Below are 22,882 nucleotides of genomic sequence, written 5' to 3'. Positions count from 1 at the left end.
CAAAGATGCCACAAAGAAAAAAAACTACAGGCCAATATCACTGATGAACATAGATGCAAAAATCTTCAACAAAATACTAGCAAACAGAATCCAACAGCACATTAAAAGGATCATACACCATGATCAAGAGGGGTTTATCCCAGGAATGCAAGGATTCTTCAATATATGCAAATCAATCAATGTGATACACCATATTAACAAATTGAAGGAGAAAAACCTTATGATCATCTCAATAGATGCAGAAAAAGCTTTCAACAAAATTCAACACCCATTTATGATAAAAATCCTCCAGAAAGTAGGCAGAGAGGGAAATTACCTCAACATAATAAACTCCGTATATGACAAACCCACAGCCAACATCATTCTTAACAGTGAAAAACTGAAACCATTTCCACTAAGATCAGGAACAAGACAAGGTTGCCCACTCTCACCACTATTATTCAACATAGTTTTGGAAGTTTTAGCCACAACAATCAGAGAAGAAAAAGAAATCAAAGGAATCCAAATCGGAAAAGAAGAAGTAAAGCTGTCACTGTTTGCAGATGACAAGGTACTATACATAGAGAATCCTAAAGACGTTACCAGAAAACTACTAGAGCTAATCAATGAATTTGGTAAAGTAGCAGGATAAAAAATTAATGCACAGAAATCTGTTGCACTCCTATACACCAATAATGAAAAACCTGAAAGAGAAATTAAAGAAACACTCTCATTTACCATTGCAACAAAAAGAATAAAATACCTTGTAATAAGCCTACCTAAGGAGACAAAAGACCTGTATGAAGAAAACTATAAGACACTGATGAAAGAAATTACAGATGATACAAACAGATGGAGAGATGTACCATGTTCTTGTATTGGAAGAACTAACATTGTGAAAATGACTATACTACCCAAAGCAATCTACACATTCAATGCAATCCTTATCAAACTATCAATGGAATTTTTCGCAGAACTAGAACAAAAAATTTCACAATTTGTATGGTAACACAAAAGACCCCGAATAGCCAAAGCAATCTGGAGAAAGAAAAATGGAGCTGGAGGAATCAGGCTCCCAGACTTCAGACTATACTACAAAGCTACAGTAATCAAGACAGTATGGTACTGGCACAAAAACAGAAATATAGATCAATGGAACAGGACAGAAAGCCCAGAGATAAACCCACATACATATGGTCATCTTATCTTTGATAAAGGTGGCAAGAATATACAATGGACAAAAGACAGCCTCTTCAATAAGTGGTGCTGGGACAACTGGACAGCTACATGTAAAAGAATGAAATTAGAACACTCCCTAACACCATGCACAAAAATAAACTCAAAATGGATTAAAGACCTAAATGTAAGGCCAGACACTATAAAACTCTTAGAGGAAAACATAGGCAGAACACTCTATGACATAAATCACAGCAAGATCCTTTTTGACCCACCTCCTAGAGAAATGGAAATAAAAACAAAAATAAACAAATGGGACCTAATGTAACTTAAAAGCTTTTGCACACCGAAGGAAAACATAAACAAGACGAAAAGACAACCCTCAGAATGGGAGAAAATATTTGTAAATGAAGCAACTGACAAAGGATTAATCTCCAAAATTTACAAGCAGCTCATGCAGCTCAATATCAAAAAAACAAAGAACCCAATCCAAAAATGGGCAGAAGACCTAAATAGACATTTCTCCAAAGAAGATATACAGACAGCCAACAAACACATGAAAGAATGCTCAACATCACTAATCATTAGAGAAATGCAAATCAAAACTACAATGACATATCACCTCACACAGTCAGAATGGTCATCATCAAAAGATCTACAAACAATAAATGCTGGAGAGGGTGTGCAGAAAAAGGAGCCCTCTTGCACTGTTGGTGGCAATGTAAATTGATACAGCCACTATGGAGAACAGTATGGAGGTTCCTTAAAAAACTAAAAATAGAGCTACCATACAACCCAGAAATCCCACTACTGGGCATATACCTTGAGAAAATGATAATTCAAAAAGAGTCATGTACCACAATGTTCACTGCAGCTCTATTTACAATAGCCAGGACATGGAAGCAACCTAAGTGTCCATCTGGATAAAGAAGATGTGGCACATATATACAATGGAATATTACTCAGCCATAAAAAGAAACGAAATTGAGTTATTTGTAGTGAGGTGGATGGACCTAGAGTCTGTCATACAGGCTGAAGTAAGTCAGAAATAGAAAAACAATACTGTATGCTAACACATATATGTGGAATCTAAAAAAAAAGAAAATGGTTCTGAAGAACCTAGGGACAGGATAGGAAAAAAGATGCAGATGTATAGAATGGACTTGAGGACATGGGGAGTGGGAAGGGTAAGCTGGGATGAAGTGAGAGAGTGGCATGAACTTATATACACTACCAAATGTAAAATAGATAGATAGTGGGAAGCAGCTGCACACCACAGGGAGATCAGCTCGGTGCTTTGTGTCCACCTAGAGGGGTGGGATAGGGATGGTGGGAGGGAGATGCAAGAGGGAGGAGATATGAGGATATATGTATATGTATAGCTGATTCACTTTGTTATAAAGCAGAAACTAACACACCATTTTAAAGCAATTATACTCCGATAAAGATGTTTAAAAAAAAATACTGTATTGTCTATTTGAAAGTGGCTGTGAGAGTAGATCTTAAAAGTCCTCATCACACACACACACACACACACACACACTCACACACACACACACACACAAATTGTAACTATGTGCGGGGATGGATGTTGACCGTTTCAGTGAATTTTGCCAACAGCCTGAGCCTGGAAGCGAATTCTTCTCAATAGGATGCCTGGCTGGCTGACACCAAGAGTTTGGCCTTACAAGCCAGAGAACCTAGCCATGCCTGCCAAACTTCTGACCCAAGAACTGGGCGATAATTAATGGAGGTTGTTTTAAGCCTCTAAATGTGTGGTGAATTGTTACAGCAGCAACAGAAAGCAAACGCAGTAAGATTTAAGATACACAAGGAAGGAACAGAGGGGCCTTCAGATGCCACCAGGAACCTAATTCCACGTCTGGCATTTGTGTTGCCTCCAGATTTTCAGAACAAGGCCCCATCTATCAGCTCACCCTCCCTTCCTAGGAACGCCGAGAACAGGACTGAAGGAAATGAGCGATTCGGGTATTCAATGAGGAGCCCGAGGCAGAGCGAGGTCCATGGCTTGCCTGCCACGGTGTGTCTGGTTAGTGGGAGGACCGAGGTTAGAACTCCAGACTCGTGGCTCCCAGCCCAGGAACGTTTGGAACCACCAGAGGAAGGAGGTGTTACAGAGCATACTGTTTACTCACCTTTCTGTAGATGGCAAATATGGTTCCAATGGAGGCCAGGCAGTCGATGTTCGAAGATCCATCCAGTGGGTCAAAGCAGACCACGTATTTCCCCTACATGCGCAGAGGGCAGAACACCTGATCAGGTCACCTTCCGAGCAACAGACTCTGTACGTGGCTGTGTGTGTCAGATAACACTACACCAAGAGCGATTCAGAGCAAAGGGATAACCTTGTAAAAAAATGCAATTACCTAAGGAGTGCAGAGTGTATCAGCACACATTAACTGTGCAGCTCAGAGCCCGCCTGCCCATAAACAGATTAGTTGACACCCACAGTGGGTGACGGAGGTCCCACCCACCTCCAAATAGCTCTCCTCCCACCTGCTCTGGCTCCGCCCTCCCCTCCTACCTGGGACAAGTGGGGACTCAGAGCTGCTGAAGGTGTGAGAGGAAACCAGGTCTGAAATGGGCACCTTGCAGGGAAGAGGTGGAGAAGCTGAAGACAACCTTGGACAAGCTCTACCCATGTCCACAGTAAGGTCGGCTACTGATTTACTGATACTTCTGAGCCTCTCCCCAGACAGGCTTTTTTCATTTTAGCACATTTTTACTGAAAGAAAAGCTCAGAACAATGTCCCAGGGCCTCTGGGTCTGTCTTATTAAAATAGCTGGTATGTATGACTACATCAGGAGAATAAAAATACTCCTCTGGGTTTTGCTGCATCCACCCTACCTTGCTGATGTGAAGACCAGAGACAGAGTAGGTGGGGTCTTGAGATACCATGTCCCTCATGCCCACTCACGCTGCTGTCGCCGGCAGCTCGGGGGAAAGAAAACACCAGATACTTTTTATAGGCCTTCTATGTGCAAGGTTCTGTGAGAGCCTTAGTGTTGGGGACTGGGGTGTCCTGGCTAATTAAACACTGGTGATCAAGCATCAAGTAAGATGGGAGTCATTTTTCCCACCACTAATCTCCTTTCCCCTGACTTTCCAATGAGTAATGCCCTAGCTTAATGTGAGATTTCTTCCTTTCCCTTTTTTCTTTTCTTTCTTTCTTTTCTTTCTTTCTTTCTTATTTCTTCCTTTTCTCCTTTCTTTTTTCCTTGTTCAACAGGAGGTGAAGCGGGAGGGCAGTGGAATTCATAAACTTGGAAATTCCCCATTCTCCCTGTGGGTAAGCCAATTCATCCCCTTCATTTCACACATGCGTGCATTCAACAGATATTTGTTGAACATCAAGCATATGCTGGAGAAGGTTCGCAAGCTGACGTGGGAACAAGCAAGGAGTATTCAAGAACTAGCGTGAAGACCTGTGTAGCTCAGGCCAACGGGGAAAGAAAACGTGAGATTTGATCAGAGAGATAATCAAGGGTCATATCGGTGGAGGTTGAAAGTTGAAAATAATAGGTGTGACTTAGCCTAATTATGTGAGACAACAAGTATAATGTGCTTTGGCACAGTCCCCACCATACAGCAAGTGTTCAATAAATTTGGCTTTACTTTACTTTGTCCATCCTTTCAGCTAATCACAAGGAAATGGCACCTTGTCCCCAGGACCCACTGTACAAAACAAGGGCCAACAGTCTTAGCGTTTATTTGGCATTACTGTACGGCAGCTGAATATCGGTTGAATTTTTTGGCCACCAGCTTTTTTTTTTTTTTTAATAAACTGTGAAAACATAGTGAATATAGACCCTCCCCAGTCATGCCCTGCACTAACCAAGTTTACCATTGCATTAAGGCCAGAGCAACGATCTTTATGAATTCTTTTATGTTTTAGTCTAACAGTTGGTCAGGCATGAAGGAATCTCTGCTGAAACCAAACCCCCTTGGGGAAGGGGCTGGGAGTATAGCGGGGATGAGAAGATTAAGAGACGGTATAGTACCACAAGAACTCTACTTTTTACTGGACTGGATTTTCAAGCGCTCCAAAATGTTGGGACTTGTTACCAGTACAGTTAGTGAAAACCCATGATGGACCCCATCCACTGAGAAGTTACGGTAAAGCGCTCTGATTTATTTCCTGAATGAATCACTGCCTTATTACGGAGTCTGTTTGACTAGACAGCATAAGGATTCCAACTAAAGAAGCATATAGTCCCTTGTTTGCTTCCAGAAAATAAAAAATTAAGCAATAGAGGAAAATACCAGAAATAAAAAAAAGCAAGGCCACCAAAGAGTCTTCCCAACTCAGTTGCGCCCTCTACTGGTGAGTAGAGGAACTTCAGCAAGGCTGCCACACTCACCCTCTTCTCCTGGGCGGTGATAAGTGCGTCTTTATTCTCTTCCGAGACCAGGACGCAGGTGCTGTAGGAGGACTGGAGCATGTTGATCACCAGGGAATTGGATAACACGTCCAGTTTCTTCACCTCATCCCCTGTCACGTTCACGCTTCCCGCGATTCCGTACCTAAGAAGACAAAAGGTTGGAGGAAATCAGGAAGGGAGCCTGGACTCCAGCAAAGATGCCCAGACGCCAATATACCGCCGCTGTATCCCTCTTTGCCCTTCGTGGCTCCAGAGTCTCCAAATTATAAATACGACCAAGTGCGTCCTGTCTCACAGCGCTGGTTCTTACTCTTGCTTCCTTTACACCTCAGGGATATTGTCCTAAGTCCCTCGTCGTCCCAGTAAACACTAACCAGAATTCAATCTTACTAACGAGCAACCCTGTCCCCGGCCCTGGGAGAGAGAATTCATAAAGTCAGACACATCGCCATAATTAATAACTCTAAAAAGTAAAGGGCCGTGGCTTTCCAGCCCCGGAATTTCTAATATTTGTTGATTATCCTCAAATAGTGGCCTGCTGGGCTGAATTAAAATTTGCTCTGCTGTAGCTTGGCATTACTTGAATAAGAAGGAAAGTGGGGGACAGACTTAACTACTTTAATTTGATTCTTTACCACCATTCCAAGCAATGTAAGAATGAACACTACTGTAAGAATTCTATCTGGAGGCTTTGTGTTTTAGAGGATTGCTATGCAAAGGTCTCCAGGGAACTCCCTGGGGGTCCCGTGGTTAGGACTCAGTGCTTTCACTTCCCCAGTCCCGGGTTTGATCCCTGGATGGGGAACTAAGATCCCGAAAGCTGCGTGGCTCGGCCAAAAAAAAAAAAGAAGTCTCCAGCTCCCACCCTCGTGGGTGGGATCCTTCTAAAATCAGTCAGATCACCACTGTCTCTCCCAGAGTCCCCAGGTCCTCCACAGTGGGTTTCAGGCCGCACCAAGGAAGGCCTGGTCCCACACTGGCCTTGCCTCTTGGCCCTCTCACCCTCAGTCTCAGCCTCTGGAACCCAACGGGCACACACCTGCCTTACACAGACCCCTGGGTTCCCTGTCCCCCACCCCCCATGCTCTTCTCTCCGTAAGCCACATGGCTACCACCCCCCTCAAGCCCTTCTCATGCCAACAGCCACCAAGGTCCTGAGGCCACCAGCACCCAGCAAGCTGCTTCTCTCCTCTCCCCCTTCACTCATGGTATCCCCCCCATGGGAGTGCTTTCTGCCCACAGACAGCTTTCTTCTACTTGCCCTCCTAACCTCTTCCAGAAGCTTCCCTGGTGCCACACACACCAGATACAGCCTTGTCAGCCCTTCCAGAGCAGCTCACAATCTGTTTGTGGGAATGTCCTTCCTGCTGGATTATCTGCTCACCGAAGGCAAGAGCTGTGACTCACTGTACTTGTTTCCACAGTGCTCAGACGCTCAATATACGTTCACTGAATTAGAAGAATGGATGGCAGGAAAGTAATTCCCCCCCTCTCCTTTTTGTTAACGCCATTTATTTGTTGAAGCAATCCTCAGGCGGCTCTAACAGGTAGCCAGGGTTGAGACCCACTGATTCACCCTAAGCCGGGGTGGGGTACAGCTCATTTCCCACCCTTTTCCCTGATTGACAGCCTCTCCCCTCCCCCACCGATCCCCCCATCGCTTGATGTCTGATGTGATGAGATCTGCCTTGGAAAACAATACTGGTGGCCTCACCTCAAAGACTGTACCTTCTGGTTCAAAATAAAAGCAAACAAACACACAACAGCAACCACAAAACTGGGTTATGCTGCATCAGAATTTAAAGGGTCCACAAACCCAATCCTGTTGTTTAACTGGAATCTTGATACGGCTTCTATGGGAGAACGAAGAGCTGGGGTGCCCGAGGCCTGTGGGTGTTGGAGAAACAGGCTCTCCGTCCTATGCTTTGCAAACACTTCCTCCACCTCCACACAAACCCCGCCCTTATCCCCGCCCCTCAACCCACCCTCTGCACCCTCCCTGCAGGTGCAGGGCATTCTTCTCAGCCTACCCCCTCCCACCATCCACACCCCTCCTTTCAGAAAGAATGAAAGAACATCACAATGAGATCTAATCTCCTGACAACTGCTCCAAGTTAGATCATGGGCAGAAAAGTGCTTTTTAACCCGTAAGACTATTTCTTAGATCTTAACTAACATTTAAGCTTTACTGATAATTTTTTAATGGATTGTTCTGCTGTTTTGACATTAGAAAGCCGTGGAGAGGATTCCAGGGGTGATATTCTAGCATCCCCTTCTTCCTACAGCAAGGAGCAGAGAAAACAGAAGAAAAATATGAGACTTTCTGATCTGTTTTGCATTTATCGAGCAGGTGCCTAGAGATGTCTTCCCAAAAAGAGGAAGCAAAGGAGTGAGGGGCTTGAGGCCCCCTAAGTGGGAAAGTGGCAGGAATATGCTAAAGTCCCGTTTTCATGAGCAGAATTGCTCTGGGATAGGATGCAACCTTTTAGCTCTTTGAGAAGCAATTCCAGGGTCCTCTTAAAATTATCTCAGCATCTTATTAGAAAGAAGGAATTTCCAGCCAATGGACTTCTCCCACTGACACCTTGGGTATCTATTACAGAGGCATCCAGGGAAGGATGCCGCCTGAATTGGCAAAATACGTGGTCTCTGCCTTACGGAGGACACCTGCCTCAGCCTCCGAGAAAATGCGAGATCCTGACGTCTTGCTTCCACGGGCTGCGCCTGCCACCTAGTGGTGGGTCAGCGACATCGCCCTGTTAGCCGGCAAATTTCCCCAGGTTCGGGCTTGGAACCACAGTAATAAGGAGCATTTATTACGGGGCTGGCACTGTCGAAATCATCATCACATGGACCTACTAAGCCTTACAACTAGCCCTACGAGTTAGGTGCTATTAGTATCCAATCCGTTTTACAATTTTACAGGCCCTAGCGAGAGTAGATCATCGACCATGATCACATGGCACAAAAAATCAAGTCAGAGGAGCACCTGAATTATCCAATCGCTGAGTCCACGTCCTCTGGACACTCCATGGCCACAAAGTCAGAGTTCTGCAGCGATTAGCACAACCCCACCACAGCAGCCCCTTCCCAGCCCAGCCGCCCTGCACTGGGGAGCCCATTAACATGGGTAACACTGAGAGGTCAGCAGGCAATCCAGGAAACTGCTCTATGCGTAGCCCAGCTCACCACCAGATAGGAGCAGAACAGAGGCAAGTAGCTGTGTCTCACGTTCATGAAGGTCTTTAAAGGTAGAGCTGACCGTTATTGCCAAATGAGGTACTCGTACAGTTACAGCAATACACAGAGAGGGGGAAAACCAGTCACAATCACCTTTAACTTGGAGCTCATTACTGAGTCACCAAGCATTATATAAATAAACTCTGTGATTGTCACTTTTTTTTTTTTTTTCCCCTGCGGTACGCGGGCCTCTCACTGTTGTGGCCTCTCCCGTTGCGGAGCACAGGCTCCGGACGCGCAGGATCAGCGGCCATGGCTCACGGGGCCCAGCCGCTCCGCGGCATGTGGGATCTTCCCGGACCGGGGCACGAACCCGCGTCCCCTGCATCGGCAGGTGGACTCTCAACCACTGCGCCACCAGGTAAGCCCCAATTACCACATTTTTTTGTGTTAAAAGTACTAAGTTGTTAGAATAAATATTTCAAATTATTGGACTTTGTTATTTCTTCATTTTGGAATAATAATAATAATAACAACAATGGGTGTGTTCATCTTCTGAGAGGACCTCCACTGCAATCGCTACCAGGAAAATGGAAGCCCAAGGAAAGACTGCTTCTTTTCACCACAGACTTAAACTGGACCCTTGGCTGTGAGGATTGGCAGCTGTAGCATGAACTTGGGTAAAGCACCAAGAGGGCGAAGAGGAAGAACGCTCTGCATTCTCTCCTCCCGGGCCCAGCACCTCCCAGCTTCCTGCACACCAAGTGGAGAGAAGATTGAGTCACAGAGAAGAAATAAAATATTGTTTTAAAAGCAAAAGACTCTTCTCGAGGGTGAGAAAGGAGACAGACGACGGGCCCTGGGATTCAGTAAATGATTTCTACCTCCTAATGACTATGATGGGCAAAGGTCATGGTAATAAAACGCTCATATCTGCAAAGGGCGTCAAGCGTCCTCTCAAGTCTCCTGGCGGTTGCTTTGTGCCAGTGAGAATGCAAGCACAAGTCACAATAACTCAGGATATGTTTCAATGGAACAAGCCCCTGAGCTTGTTATCATTATAATACATGGTAACTGGGAAAATTATATATTTTTTCTCCATAGCATGTCTCCAAGTATTTTGTTTCTTTCTTGAAACAAGTCAAAGGCCCCTTTATCAAAGGACACCTGGCAGAAACTTTAAAGGCAACTTCCCTCCAGGGCGCACGGGCTAATACTTCTGAGCCCGTTTCGGCCCAATCACCTACAGCTCTGCCCACCCGCACCGGGGCCCCCCAACACTGCGTGTCGCAGCGGGGTAGACTCACAGATGGGCCAGGCCAGCCTTGCGCACGGCCGAGGAGATGGCTTTGATGGCCGTCAGCATGGAGTTCAGCAGCTGTGTGAGCTCCCCGGTGCCTTTGGCCTGACGCCCCTTTTCCATAACGTAGCGGGTCAGGGTGAGCATGTCCGTTTCGAAGGGGCTTCTGTCCCCCATTGCGGCGGGTAGTTTTTCAAATCCTTTTCTCCCTGCAGAAGAAAGCCTTATCTCTAAGGGCTGGTCAGTGGCTCTGCGGTATCAGAGCTGATTAGAAATCTGTACTGGCCATGCCAGGACCTTTAAGGGAAAGTGCCCCAGGCCACGTGGTTGAGATAACTGGGCGAGTCCTCAAGGAAACCTCTCAGGACTGGCTGATCTGAAGGCTGCCAAGCTGTAAATAGAACCGGGCAGCTGGGAAACACAGACCTACTTCTTCTTGATGAAACTTTTTCTTTAAAGATCCTAAGAAGCAACCGTTTAGTAAAGGTAAGAGATGAGAATTCCAGCCACTAAAAAAAAAAAAAAAAAAAAAGAAAGATCCATAAAACCCTCTTATTCAAAGACTCAAAAGGTTTCTTCACATGCATCTACTGCAGGGCCCCATTCCCTCATATTGCAGGAGGCAGATTGGCAGATATCTTATCTGGGGTATAGGTCACATAACAAAATGATGGCAATCCTGGGACCTCTTAGCCAGGGTTCTTTCATATGTTTGAAAAGGATGCTTTTAAAGTCCAAAAAGCATGTATGATTGGATGGATATTTATAATAGGTATTCAAATCTGGAAGAAAAAACTATTCCTAGTGCCTAGCACTAGGGTTATTTGATCAATTCTTTATTTTTTCAGTTTCTCTAGATTTGCATTTTTATAGCAAAAATGATGCTTGCTTATTGAAAAGGAAACACTACAGAACCAGCCCATCCTCCAACCCACTGCCAGAAATAACTGCATTAGAGGTGGTGGGGATCTGTATTTGTAAACAGGGAGGAGGTCTGCACAGGGTGGTCCAAGCACTTTCTCTAGGGGCAGAGACACCTGGCTCCGAGTCCCAGGCTAGTCATCTGCTAGTTGTACAGTTTGGAAAAGCTCCTGAAGCCTCAGTTTCCTCACTTGTAAATGGTGATAACAATAAAACATCTACCTGACAGAGTGGTTGTGAGGATTAAAGTGATAAGATGTGCCTGTCATAGCAGGTGCTCAATACTTGCTAGTTGTTATTACCCTTCCAATTTGTTGATGTATATATAACTATCATGTATACATATACGATTTCATTTTACAAAATAGGACAATATGCACATTGCTGGGCAAGTTGATTATTTTCCTTTGACAGTTACTTCAATCAGAATGTGTTTAGCTGCAAGTAATAGCAACCGTAGAGTGATTTAAATATGTGGGGTTCATTAGCCTCATATTTTCTCCGAGGCAGCAGCTGGCATTCATTTAGCTGGTCAAGAGTTCCATTAGGAACCCCTCTCTGTCTCTTCTCCGTCATCCTCGGTCGGCTGGCTTTTGCCTGCAAGCTTATCATCTCACGGGCACAAAATGGCCACTACAGCTCTGAACATCTGAAGACCCAAAGAGGGGAGAAGGGCAACCACATCCGTTCCCTTTTATTAGGAAAGAAATAGTTCCCCAGAAACACCCTCTGCCTACCCCGCACCCCCACCCCAAGTAGCCTTCCACTTTTGAAGCATTGGCCAGATTTTCAACCAATCAGAAGTGTCTTCCACAGCAAAACATCTGGGAAATACATCCGTGTCGACACACAGAGACATACTGCTTTCCCACTGTGTGGACGGTCAGATATTTTCGAAATATTTGCTCCTCAAACAATGCTGCACCAAGATCCTTACCTTTGTGTATGTGCTTGTGTGAGGGCTTCAGTAAGATACAGCCCTAGAAGAGGAGCTTCTATGTCAGAACATTTTAATTTTGACATCACCAGCGTCTAAATTGGAAAACTTTCTTTTTCTTCCCCAAGAGCTTCTGGAAATTGTGAGGACTGTAGAATGGAACTTTCTTTGATCCTGATGTTTCATGTTGCCATCAATAAATAACTCAGCTTTGTCTTTCACATGGGAGATCAACCACGATTCTTCAGACATAATTATAGAAAGAGCAGTGGCTGGATATTAGGAGTTCTGGGCCAGTAAATGGCTACAAGATAGAGAGAGTGGCCCGGCTGATTGGTTTCCAGATTTCCTTTGAGGTCGAATGTCATCTGATTAAGAGGGTTTCCCCTCTTTGTGGTGGTACAAAACGATGCCGCTCAGAGTGGACCGTCACATCTTCCCTAGAGAAATGAATTGTATGTTCACACCAAAACTCATTCGTGAATATTTATAGCAGCTCTATTTAAAATTGTCAGGAACTGCTAACACCCAAATGCTCTTCAATAGTGGTAAAGAAACTGTGGTGGATCCATAAAATAGAACAGTATTCAGCAATAAAAAGAAACAAGCTATTGTTCCATGTGGCACTGGGACTAATCTCAAAGGCATTATGCTGGTGAAAGAAGCCAGTCTTAAAAGAGTCCACCTGCCGATGCAGGGGACACGGGTTCGTGCCCTGGTCCGGGAAGATCCCACATGCCGCGGAGCGGCTGGGCCCGTGAGCCATGGCCGCTGAGCATGCACGTCCGGAGCCTGTGCTCCGCAATGGGAGAGGCCACGACAGTGAGAGGCCCGCGTACCGCAAAAAAAAAAAAAAAAGACTATATGCTGTATGATTCTCTTTATATGATATTCTCAAAAAAGACAAAATTAGAGAGTTAGAGACCAACTTCATGGTTGCCAGGGATAGTTGGTGTGGGGCGGGGAGGACAGGATGGGGAATTTTTTGCCTGATGGAACTGTTCTGTATCCTGATTATGGTGATGGCAACTTGAACCCATACATGTGTTAAAATTCAGAGAACTGTACATTTTTAAAAAGTCTTTTTACTGTAAAGTGAAACTCTGTGCCTATTAAACAATAACTCTCTCTTCCCCCTCAATCCTTAGTCCCTGACAACCTGCAGTTCTACTTTCTATTTCTATGAATTTGACGATTCTAGGTACTTCATAAAAGTGGAATCATACAATATTTCTCCTTTTGTAGTCTGCTTATGTCACTTAGCATCATATTTTCAAGGTGCATCCATGTTGTAGCATGTGTCTGAATTTCCTTCCTTTTTAAGACTGAATAATATTCCATTGGTGGATATACCACATTTTGTTTATCCATTAATCCATCGACAGACACTTTGGTTGTTTCCACCTTTTGGCTACTGTGAATAATGCTATCATGTCCACAGTAGGACGAATACATGTTCAAGTCCCTGCTTTCAGTTTTTTGGGAGTATATACATACACAGAAGTAGAATTGCTGGATCATATGGTAATTCTATGTTTAACTTCTTGAGGAATCACTGTGGCTGCACATTTTACATTCCCACCAGCAGTGCACAAGGGTTCCAATGTCTCAACATCCTTGCCAACAGTTGTTATTTTCTGGGGTTTTTTTGTTTGTTTTTTTATAACTAGCATCCTAATGGGTATGAAATGGTATTTCATTGTGGCTTTTTTTTTTTTTTTTTTTTTTTTTGGCGGTACGCAGGCCTCTCACCGTTGTGGCCTCTCCCATTGCGGAGCAACAGGCTCCGGACGCGCAGGCTCAGCGGCCATGGGTCACAGGCCCAGCCGCTCCGCGGCATGTGGGATCTTCCCGGACTGGGGCATGAACCCGTGTCCCCTGTATCGGCAGGCGGACTCTCAACCACTGCGCCACCAGGGAAGCCCTCATTGTGGCTTTGATTGGCATTTCCCTAATGACTGGTGATGTTGAGCATCTTTTCATGTGTTTATTAGCCTTTCTAGTTAATTTTTATTATGTATTTGTTCACAAGAGATTGGAAGTAAACAAACAAACTAGTGCTTCAGCACAACTGTCCGGAGAATCCCTGGTGCCCAGCACACTATGGGTGTTAAGAATGAACAAGACTAGATAATTTGGGAGTCAGAAGGGAGAGTATTGGCTGGTGTCCTTTATAAGCGGTCAACCACTCGTCCATAAAGGGATCTGAGGAAGGGGCTGCTACTTCTGTCACCATCCAGCCCAGGCTGACAGCCGGTACAGCAATCCCACCACTTTGCAGCTGCATTTAAATGTCAGAAGTTTGTTACCCAATGGTCTAAAATTGCAGCTGATGACCTTTCAGCAAATGCCAAAGTTCTTTCAGGGCACAGGACAGGGTGGAAACTGAAAGAGCAGCTGTGGCGAAAGCCCAGAGGAAGGTAGAAGAGCCTCCAGCTCACAGTTATTTCAGTGCCAAGGATACACTGGTGACCACAAAGCTATCTATGGCTTTGCTCTGCTTAGTGAAGGATGCTCACAGGACTGAGTCTAAGTAAATAAGGTCAAGCAGACCGTCCTAATGGCTGGGGCAATCTTGCTGCTGCCTCAGGGCCCTCCACCCAAAGACAAGGACCTGGAATGTGCCTCTAGAATATCACCTGAGGGACCATTCTTTGTTAGCAAAACTTTGCTAAGGTGCTTTATGGAATCCCAACATAGGTTTTTTGGGTTTTGTTTTGTTTTGTTTTTAATATTTATTTGTTTATTTGGCTTCACCTGGTCTTAGTTGCAGCATGTGAGATCTAGTTCCCTGAGCAGGAATTGAACCCGGGCCCCCTGCATTGGAAGTGTGGAGTCTTTAACCATTGGACAACCAGGGAAGTCCCCAACATAGGTTTTTGTTTTACTTTGTTTTTGAAGTTTTCAATCAGAAAAGGTTTTATTATAAGAAGTAATGCTGGGCTTCCCTGTTGGTGCAGTGGTTAAGAATCCGCCTGCCAATGTAGGGGACATGGGTTTGAGCCCTGGTCCGGGAAGATCCCACATGCCGTGGAGCAACTAAGCTCGTGCATTACAGCTACTGAGCCTGTGCTCTACAGCTCGTGAGCCACAACTACTGAGCCTGTGCTCTAGAGCCCGTGAGCCACAACTACTGAGCCTGTGTGCCACAACTACTGAGCCCATGTGCCACAACTGTTGAAGCCTGCACACCTAGAGCCCATGCTCCACAACAAGAGAAGCCACCGCAGTAAGAAGCCCACACACTGCAATGAAGAGTAGCCCCCGCTCGCCTCAACTAGAGAAAGTCAGCGGGCAGCGACGAAGACCTAACGCAGCTAAAAATATAAATAAATAAATTTGAAGAAAAAACAACGAAAAAAAGGAAATAATGCCATCAGGTAAAAATGCAAAAAAAAATTACAATTATGGCAAAATGTTTCAAAATACCTACACACTTGCCCCCATAGGACTACAGTACTTACTACGTACTTGAGCACTGAACATTGAGTGCCATTCTAAACAGCTTCACATAGGAACTCTGTTTCTCTGCAGATCACAACTTCCTTTTCTCATGTGCCAGTGAAACCAGCTTGATGCTTAAGCATCAGCTTGGTTGGAGAACAGAAAACAAAGATAAAAAATAAAGAATACAATTTCTGCTTTCCTATAACATAGTTTTACCAAGATACCAAGTCTAGTTTTCACTGTATAAAAATATGTAGGAAAGTGCTATATACATTCTTCAAATGCAAAAATAAAGTTAAAGTGGGGCTGGCATATGTTGGAACTATATTTTAATTCTTTGGTACCCATTGCACCATTTACTTATATTCTCATCATACTACACTTTTTAAACAAATAATAATAAGGCTTTATCTTTTAGAGTAGTTTAGGTTTACAACAAAATTGCGAGGAGGTACAGAGATTCCTCATTTCCCTCTGTACCCACACATGCACGGCCTTCCCTGTTATCAACATCACAACATCACTCACCAGAACGGTATTTGTTTTTTTTCTCTCTCTCTCTTTTGTTTTTTTTACAAAAACGAACCTACATTAACCCATCGTTATCACCCCAAATCCATAGTTTACCTTAAGGTTTACCATGGGTGTTGCACATTCCGTGGGTTTGGACAACTGTATCATGACATATTTCTATCTATCATAATATCATACAGAGTAGTCTCGCTGCCCTAAAAATGCTCTGTGTCCTGCCTTTCATCACTCCCCACCACCGCACCCCTAGTGACCACTGATATTCTTATTGCCTCCGTAGTTTTGCTTTGTGCAGAATGTAAAATAGATAGAATCATACAGTAGGTAGCCCTTTCAGATCGGCTGCTTTCACTTAGTAATATGTATTGAAGATTCCTTCATGTCTTTTCATTGCTTGATAGCTCATTTCTTTTAGCAATGAATAATATTCCATTGTCTGGATGGACCACAGTTTATTTATTCATTCCTCTACTGAAGGACATCCTGGTTGCTACCACGTCTTAGCAATTATGAATAAATCTACTATTAACAACAGTCTGCAGGTTTTTGTACTAATGTCACTTTTCAGCTCCTTTGGGTAAATACCAAGGAGTGTGATCATATGGCGAGAGTATGTTTGGTTTTGTAAGAAACCTCCAACCGTCTTCTGAAGCGGCTGGACCGATTTGCATTCCCATCAGCAAAGTATGAGAGTTCCTGTTGCTCCACATCTTCACCAGCATTTGGTATTCTGGGGTTTGGTCATTCTAATAGGTGTGTAGGAATGTCTCGTTGTTTAAATTTGCATTTTCCTGATGACATATGATGTGGAGCATCTTTTCATATGCTTATTTGTCATCTGTGTATCTTCTTTGGTGAGGTGTCTGTTGAAGTCTTTGGCCTTTTTTTTTTTTTTTTCCGGTACGCGGGCCTCTCACTGTTGTGGCCTCTCCCGTGGCGGAGCACAGGCTCCAGACGCGCAGGCTCAGCGGCCATGGCTCACGGGCCCAGCCGCTCCGCGGCATGTGGGATCTTCCCGGACCAGGGCACGAACCCGTGTCCCCTGCATCAGCAGGCGGACTCTCAACCACTGTGCCACCAGGGAAGCCCTGTTTATTTATTTATTTAGCTGCATCGGGTCTTAGTTGTGGCACGCAGATCTTCATTGTGGCATGCGGGATCTTTCGTTGCAGCTCATGGGCTCTTTGTTGCAGAGCACAGGCTTCTAGTTGTGGCATGCAGGGTCCAGAGCATGTGGGCTCAGTACTTGTGGCATGTGGGCTTAATTGCCCTGTAGCATGTGGGATTTTTGTTCCCTGACCAGGGATCAAACTCGTGTCCCCTGCATTGGAACACAGATTCTTAACCACTGGGCCACCAGGGAAGCCCCCTTCATCATCGTTTTAATTTCCAAAGGATCTGTAGTAATGTCCCATCTTTTATTTCTGATACTACTAATTTATGTCTTCTCTCTTTTTTCTTAGCCTGGCTAGAGGCTTATCAATTTTATTGATCTTTTCAAAGAACCAGGTTTTGGTTTTGTTGATTTTCTTTATTGATTTCTGTTTTATTTTCATTGATTTCTGCTCTACTTTCATTGATTTCTGCTCTAATTCTTATTATTTCCTTTCTTCTGCTTACTTTGGGTTTAATTTGTTCTTCTTTTCCTAGATTCCTATGGTGGAAACTTAGATTGATTTTAGATCTTTCTTATTCTCTAATATATGCATTTAATGCTATAAATTTCCCTCTAAGCACTGCTTTTCACTATATCCCACAAATTTTGATAAGTTGTATTTTTATTTTCATTTAGTTCAAAATATTTTAAAATTTCTCTTGAGATGTTTTTCTTTCATCCATATGTTATTTAGAAGTATGTTATTGAATCTCCATGTATTTTGGGATTTTCCACTTATCTTTCTGTTATTGGTTTCTAGTTTATTTCCATTGTGGTCTAAAAGCAGACACTGTGTGATTTCTATTCTTTTAAATATGTTAAGGTGTGTTTTATGGCCCAGAATGTGGTCTATATTGGTGAATGTTCCATGTAAGCTTGAGGAAAATGTGTATTCTGGTGTTGTTGGATGAAGTAGTCTGTAGATGTCAATTATATCTTGTTGATAAATGGTGTTAAGTTCAACTATGTGCTTATCGATTTTCGCCTGCTGGGCCTTTCCATTTCTGAGAGAAGAGTATTGAAATCCCCAGCTATGATAGTGGATTCATCTTCCTCCTTACAGTTTTATCCATTTTGCCTCATGAAGTTCGATGCTCAGTTGTTAGGCACATACACTGTTATGTCTTGTTCGAGAATTGACTCCTTTATTATTATGTAATACCCCTCTTTATCCCTAATAACTTTCCTTACTTTGAAGTATGTTCTGTCTGACATTAATATAGCTACTCCTGCTCTCTTTTCATTAGTGTTAGCATGATATATTTTTCTCCATCTATTTACTTTTAATCTATATGTGTCTTTATATTTAAAGTGGATTTCTTGTAGACAACATATAGTTAGGTCATGTTTTTGATCCACTCTTTTAATTGGTGTATTTAGATCATTGACATTCAAAGTGATTATTGATACAGTTGGATTAATGGAAAATAGTAACCATATTTGTTACTATTTTCTATTTTTTGCCCTTGTTCCTATTGTTGTCTTCCTTTCTTTTTCTGCCTTTTGTGATTATAATTAGTCATTTTATATGATTTCCTTTGCTTTCCTTTCTTAGCATATCAGTTATACTTCCTTTTACTATTTTTAGTGCTTTCCCTAGAGTTTGCAATATACATTTACAACTAATCCAATTTCACTTTCAAATAACATATACCCCTTCATGGGTAGTTGTACCTTATAATAACAAAACAATTCTAATTCCATCCTCCTGTCCCTGTACAATTGCTATCATTCGTTTCACTTATACGTAAGCATACATAAGTGCATATATATGATATATACATAAGCAGATATAATTGAATACATTGTTGCTATTTTGAACAAACTGTTATCTATTAGATCAATTAAGAATAAGTTGTAATTGAATACATTCTTGCTATTAGGATTTTGAAAAAACTGTTTTCTGTTAGATCAATTAAGAATAAAAAATAAAAGTTTTTATTTTACCTTCTTTTTTTCCTTCTTCAATGCTCTTCCTTTCTTTATGTAGATCCAAGCTTCTGACCTATATCATTTTCCTTCTCTCTAAAGAACATCATTTAACATTTCTTGCAAGGAAGACCTACTAGCAGCAAATGCCCTCAATTTTTGTTAGTCTGAGAAAGTTTTTGTTTCTCCTTCACTTTGTTTTTTTGGAAGTCTTTATTGAATTTGTTACAATATTGCTTTTATTTTACATTTTGGTGTTTTGGCCGTGGGGCATGTAGGATTATAGCTCCCTGACCAGGGATCAAACCCACACCCCTGGCATTGGAAGGCAAAGTCTTAACCAGTGGACCACCAGTGAAGTCCCTCTCCACTTTTGATGGATAATTTTACAGAGTACAGAACTCAGAGGCTGATGGGTTTTTTCCTCTAAACACTTTAAATATTTCACTCCAAGTCTTCTTGTTTGCATGGTTTCTGAGGAGAAGTCAGATGTAATTCTTTGTTCCTCTGTAGGTAAGGTGTTTATTTCCTCTTCTGGCTTCTTTCAGGATTTTTTCTTTATCTTTGATTTTCTGTAGTTCGATGATGTTAGGCTTAGGTGTGGTTTTTTGCCATTTATCCTGTGTGTTATTCTGTGAATTTCCTGGATCTGTGGTTTGGTGTCTGACATTAACTTGGAGGAAATTCTCAGTCATAATTATTTCAAATATTTCTTCTGTTCCTTTCTCTCTTTCTTCTTCTTCTCCTGATGTTCCCAATATGCATGTTACATCTTTTGTAGTTGTCCCACAGTCCTTGGATATCCTGGTTTGTTTGTTAGTTTTTTTTTCCAGTCTATGTTTTGCTTTGCTTTTCAGTTTTCAAAGATTATTGATATATCCTAAGGCTCGGAGATTCCTTCCTTAGCCATGACCATCAAATTCCAATCAAAGCCATTCTTCATTTCTGTGACAATGTTTTCTTTAATCTCTAGTATTTCTTTTTGGTTCTTAGGATTTCCTTCTCTTTGCTTACATTGCCCATCTGTTCTTGCATGCTGTCTATCCATTAGAGTCCCTAGCAAATTTATCATAATTGTCTTTTTTTTTTTTGAATTTTATTTATTTTTGGCCGTGTTGGGTCTTCGTTGCTGCGCACGGGCTTTCTTTAGTTGCAGCGAGTGGGGGCTACTCTTCGTTGCGGTGCATGCGCTTCTCATTGAGAGGATTCTCTTGCTGCAGAGCACGGGCTCTAGGCGCGTGGGCTTCAGTGGTTGCAGCCCGCAGGCTCAGTAGTTGTGGCATGCAGGCCCTAGAGTGCGCAGGCTTCAGTAATTGTGGCACACCGGCTCAGTAGTTGTGGCACACGGGCTTAGTTGCTCCATGGCATGTGGGATCTTCCTGGACCAGGGATCGAACCCATGTCCCCTGCATTGGCAGGCAGATTCTTAACCACTGCACCACCAGGGAAGTCCCATCATAATTGTTTTAAAGTCCCAGGCTGGTAACTCCAACATCCCTGCCATGTCTTGTTCTGAAGCTTGCTCTGTCTCTTCAAATTGTGGTTTTTTGCCCTTTGGTTTGCCTTGTAATTCTTTCTTGATAGCTGGATATAGTGTACTGGATAAAAGGAACTGCTGTAAAATAGGCCTTTAGTAAGGAGGTGGTGAGATGTGAGGGGAGGGACCTAGTCCTATGATTAGGTCTCAGCATTTTGTGAGCCTGTGCTTCTAGATTGTGAACTTCACAAGTGTTTCTCCGTTTTTTTCTCCCCCTTAAGTGGTATGGGATGGCTAGAATTGGCTAGAGTCGGGGTATTTCCCTTCCCCAGGTCAGTTAAGACTGATAATCCTTGATTGGGTTGCTCTAGTTAACTAATTTCCCCTGAGGGCAGGCCTTGTTAAGAACAGAGTGCTCTGGTGTGTTTCAAAATGTTTCCTTTTCCCATCCCCAGCCAGAAGCCCAGTGTTTTCTCCAGCATTCACTGTGGTATCCTGGTCAAGCTCCTAGAGGTAAAACTCACAATCCTGGGGGCTCCCTGTAGGTTGCCCTGAATTTTTTAACTCTCAGAACTGTCCAGGCTGAACTTCCAGCAATCTGTTAATTACAGTTCAGGCTTTAGACCCCAGCACTGGCTCCTACAGCAATTTCCCTTCGTGAGTCTTTGCTCTGGTGAGATGTGACTGCCTGTTTTCACCTGTCTCGCCAACCTTGGGGACAATGGTTTGCCCTGTGTCCTTCCTTCTCTTATGGACCCAAGAAGAGTTTTTGACTTTTCAGCCTTTTCAGCTTTTCACTTGCAGTTAGTTAGGCTGCAGTGGTGACTTCCAAGCTCCTGACAATGCAGAATCAGCCCGGCATATGCCTTTTCATGTAACCTCAACATCCCTGTGTGTAGCACAGCAGATATCTTTGAGGTATCTGCTCAGCCCATGATCCCCATCTTGGAGAAAAGTGCACCCTGCCCATAAGAGGAAGATAGATTCAAGACACATTTGCTTGTGTGATCCTGTCTCTGGCTGCAGCTGATTGGATCAGAGGTAGACATTTGATATAAGGTGAGCCAATCAGATTTTCTGTCCTGGGAACTTAGCTTGAGACACAGAGACACTAGTGAAGTGGATGATAATGCTGGAACTAAGAGGATGTGTTCTTTGTAAGCTGTCCTCCTCTGCAGTGGTGCTGGACTTCATGAATCTTTCCAACAAATTCCCTTTCTGATTTAGTTGGCCTAAGTAGGTTACTTACAGCGAACATGGCCTTGACTACAACAATAAATACTACAATTAACATTTTTTTAATGAAGAAACTGGGGTTCAGAGAAGTTAAAAACAAAAAAAGCTTTCCCAACCTCAGTCTTAGGATGGCCTAGGTTATGTTGCAATAACTAATAAGCCTGAAATCCTAGTAGCTTAGTACATCAAAGGTTCATTTCTATTTCACATCACAACCTAATGTAGACAGAGTGGTGGCTCAGACACCCAGGCTTTTGTCCTGTTGTAATACTGTCATTGAAACTCACGACGTTTAATGCATGGAAAAGAGTGGATGAAGGATTATTCATTGGGTTTTCAAACTAGAATTAGTATACATCATTTCCACCTACATTCCATTGGCAAAATCCTAATATATGTAGAGCTTAAGAAAGTCCAGATGTTTCTTAACATCTGATATAACTTGCTATAATCTTGGAATTCCAGTCCAGAAAGAACCAGGGTCAGCTAAGGGAGGAACTGTTTTTACAGAGCCTAATAGAAAAGTGCTTGTTTGCAACAAATTGTATTTCCTAAATCTTGTTCTTATGATGAATCCTTTTCTTTATGGTAATTAAACCTTAGGAATTATTATATTATGTTAATTCAATGAAGTGTTATGTTTTTATAAAAAACTTATCACTGAGTAATAACTTAAACCTTCATTTGTGCCTCATATGCTTACACCCATGTACAGGAGGCCAATAGGTCCTAGATGGGTACCACCAATAATATATCACTTCTCCAGTTCCCAGGAGGGCTTAAAAGCATTGCTCATGTTGATTCTGCACACCCAGACCTGAACAGACAACACACAGGAGAAGCGATTCAGTAACTCCGAGTTTAGTGGCCAGACTGCCTGGGTTCATATCCCAGCTCTGTCCCTCATGGGCTGGTCACCTTGGGCAGATTACCTCACCTCTCGGTCCTCCATTTCATCACCTGCAAAGTGGGTTATTCACAGTGCCCAATTCATAAGGTTGTTATGAAGATTAAATGAGTTATCTAATGATATATGCATTAGCTGTTATTATTATTACTGTTATTTGGCACAAAGCAATGAAGACTTTTTTTTTTTAGAAAGAGGAAGAATATGTTTATTTCTCCTCTATCCACTCAAAACATATCGTGACCATCTGTGGCATTACTGAGATAGCATTTTGGTTAGGCAGCATAAGGCATTACACAGCA

The 22,882-nt window shown here is 43.0% G+C and overlaps 1 protein-coding gene across 1 annotated transcript in view; it reads right to left on the bottom strand.

The window, feature by feature from the left end:
- Positions 1 to 10,539, bottom strand: part of FBP2 (fructose-bisphosphatase 2) — a 36,106-nt gene extending 25,567 nt beyond the window's left edge. Inside the window, exons 1-3 of the mRNA XM_022558907.2 lie at positions 10,047 to 10,539; positions 5,539 to 5,701; positions 3,312 to 3,404 (exon numbers count right to left, since the gene is read on the bottom strand). Of these exons, the coding sequence (XP_022414615.1) occupies positions 3,312 to 3,404; positions 5,539 to 5,701; positions 10,047 to 10,216 (426 nt within the window). The 5' untranslated portion in view covers positions 10,217 to 10,539. The remainder of the gene's footprint in view (positions 1 to 3,311; positions 3,405 to 5,538; positions 5,702 to 10,046) is intronic.
- Positions 10,540 to 22,882: the final 12,343 nt, after the last annotated feature.

Source organism: Delphinapterus leucas, chromosome 6 (genome assembly GCF_059928025.1).
Source record: "Delphinapterus leucas isolate spDelLeu-1000000601 "Yukka" chromosome 6, BTC_Dleu_Yukka2, whole genome shotgun sequence".
NCBI lineage: Eukaryota > Metazoa > Chordata > Mammalia > Artiodactyla > Monodontidae > Delphinapterus > Delphinapterus leucas.
This window is presented reverse-complemented; position numbering and strand designations above follow the sequence as displayed.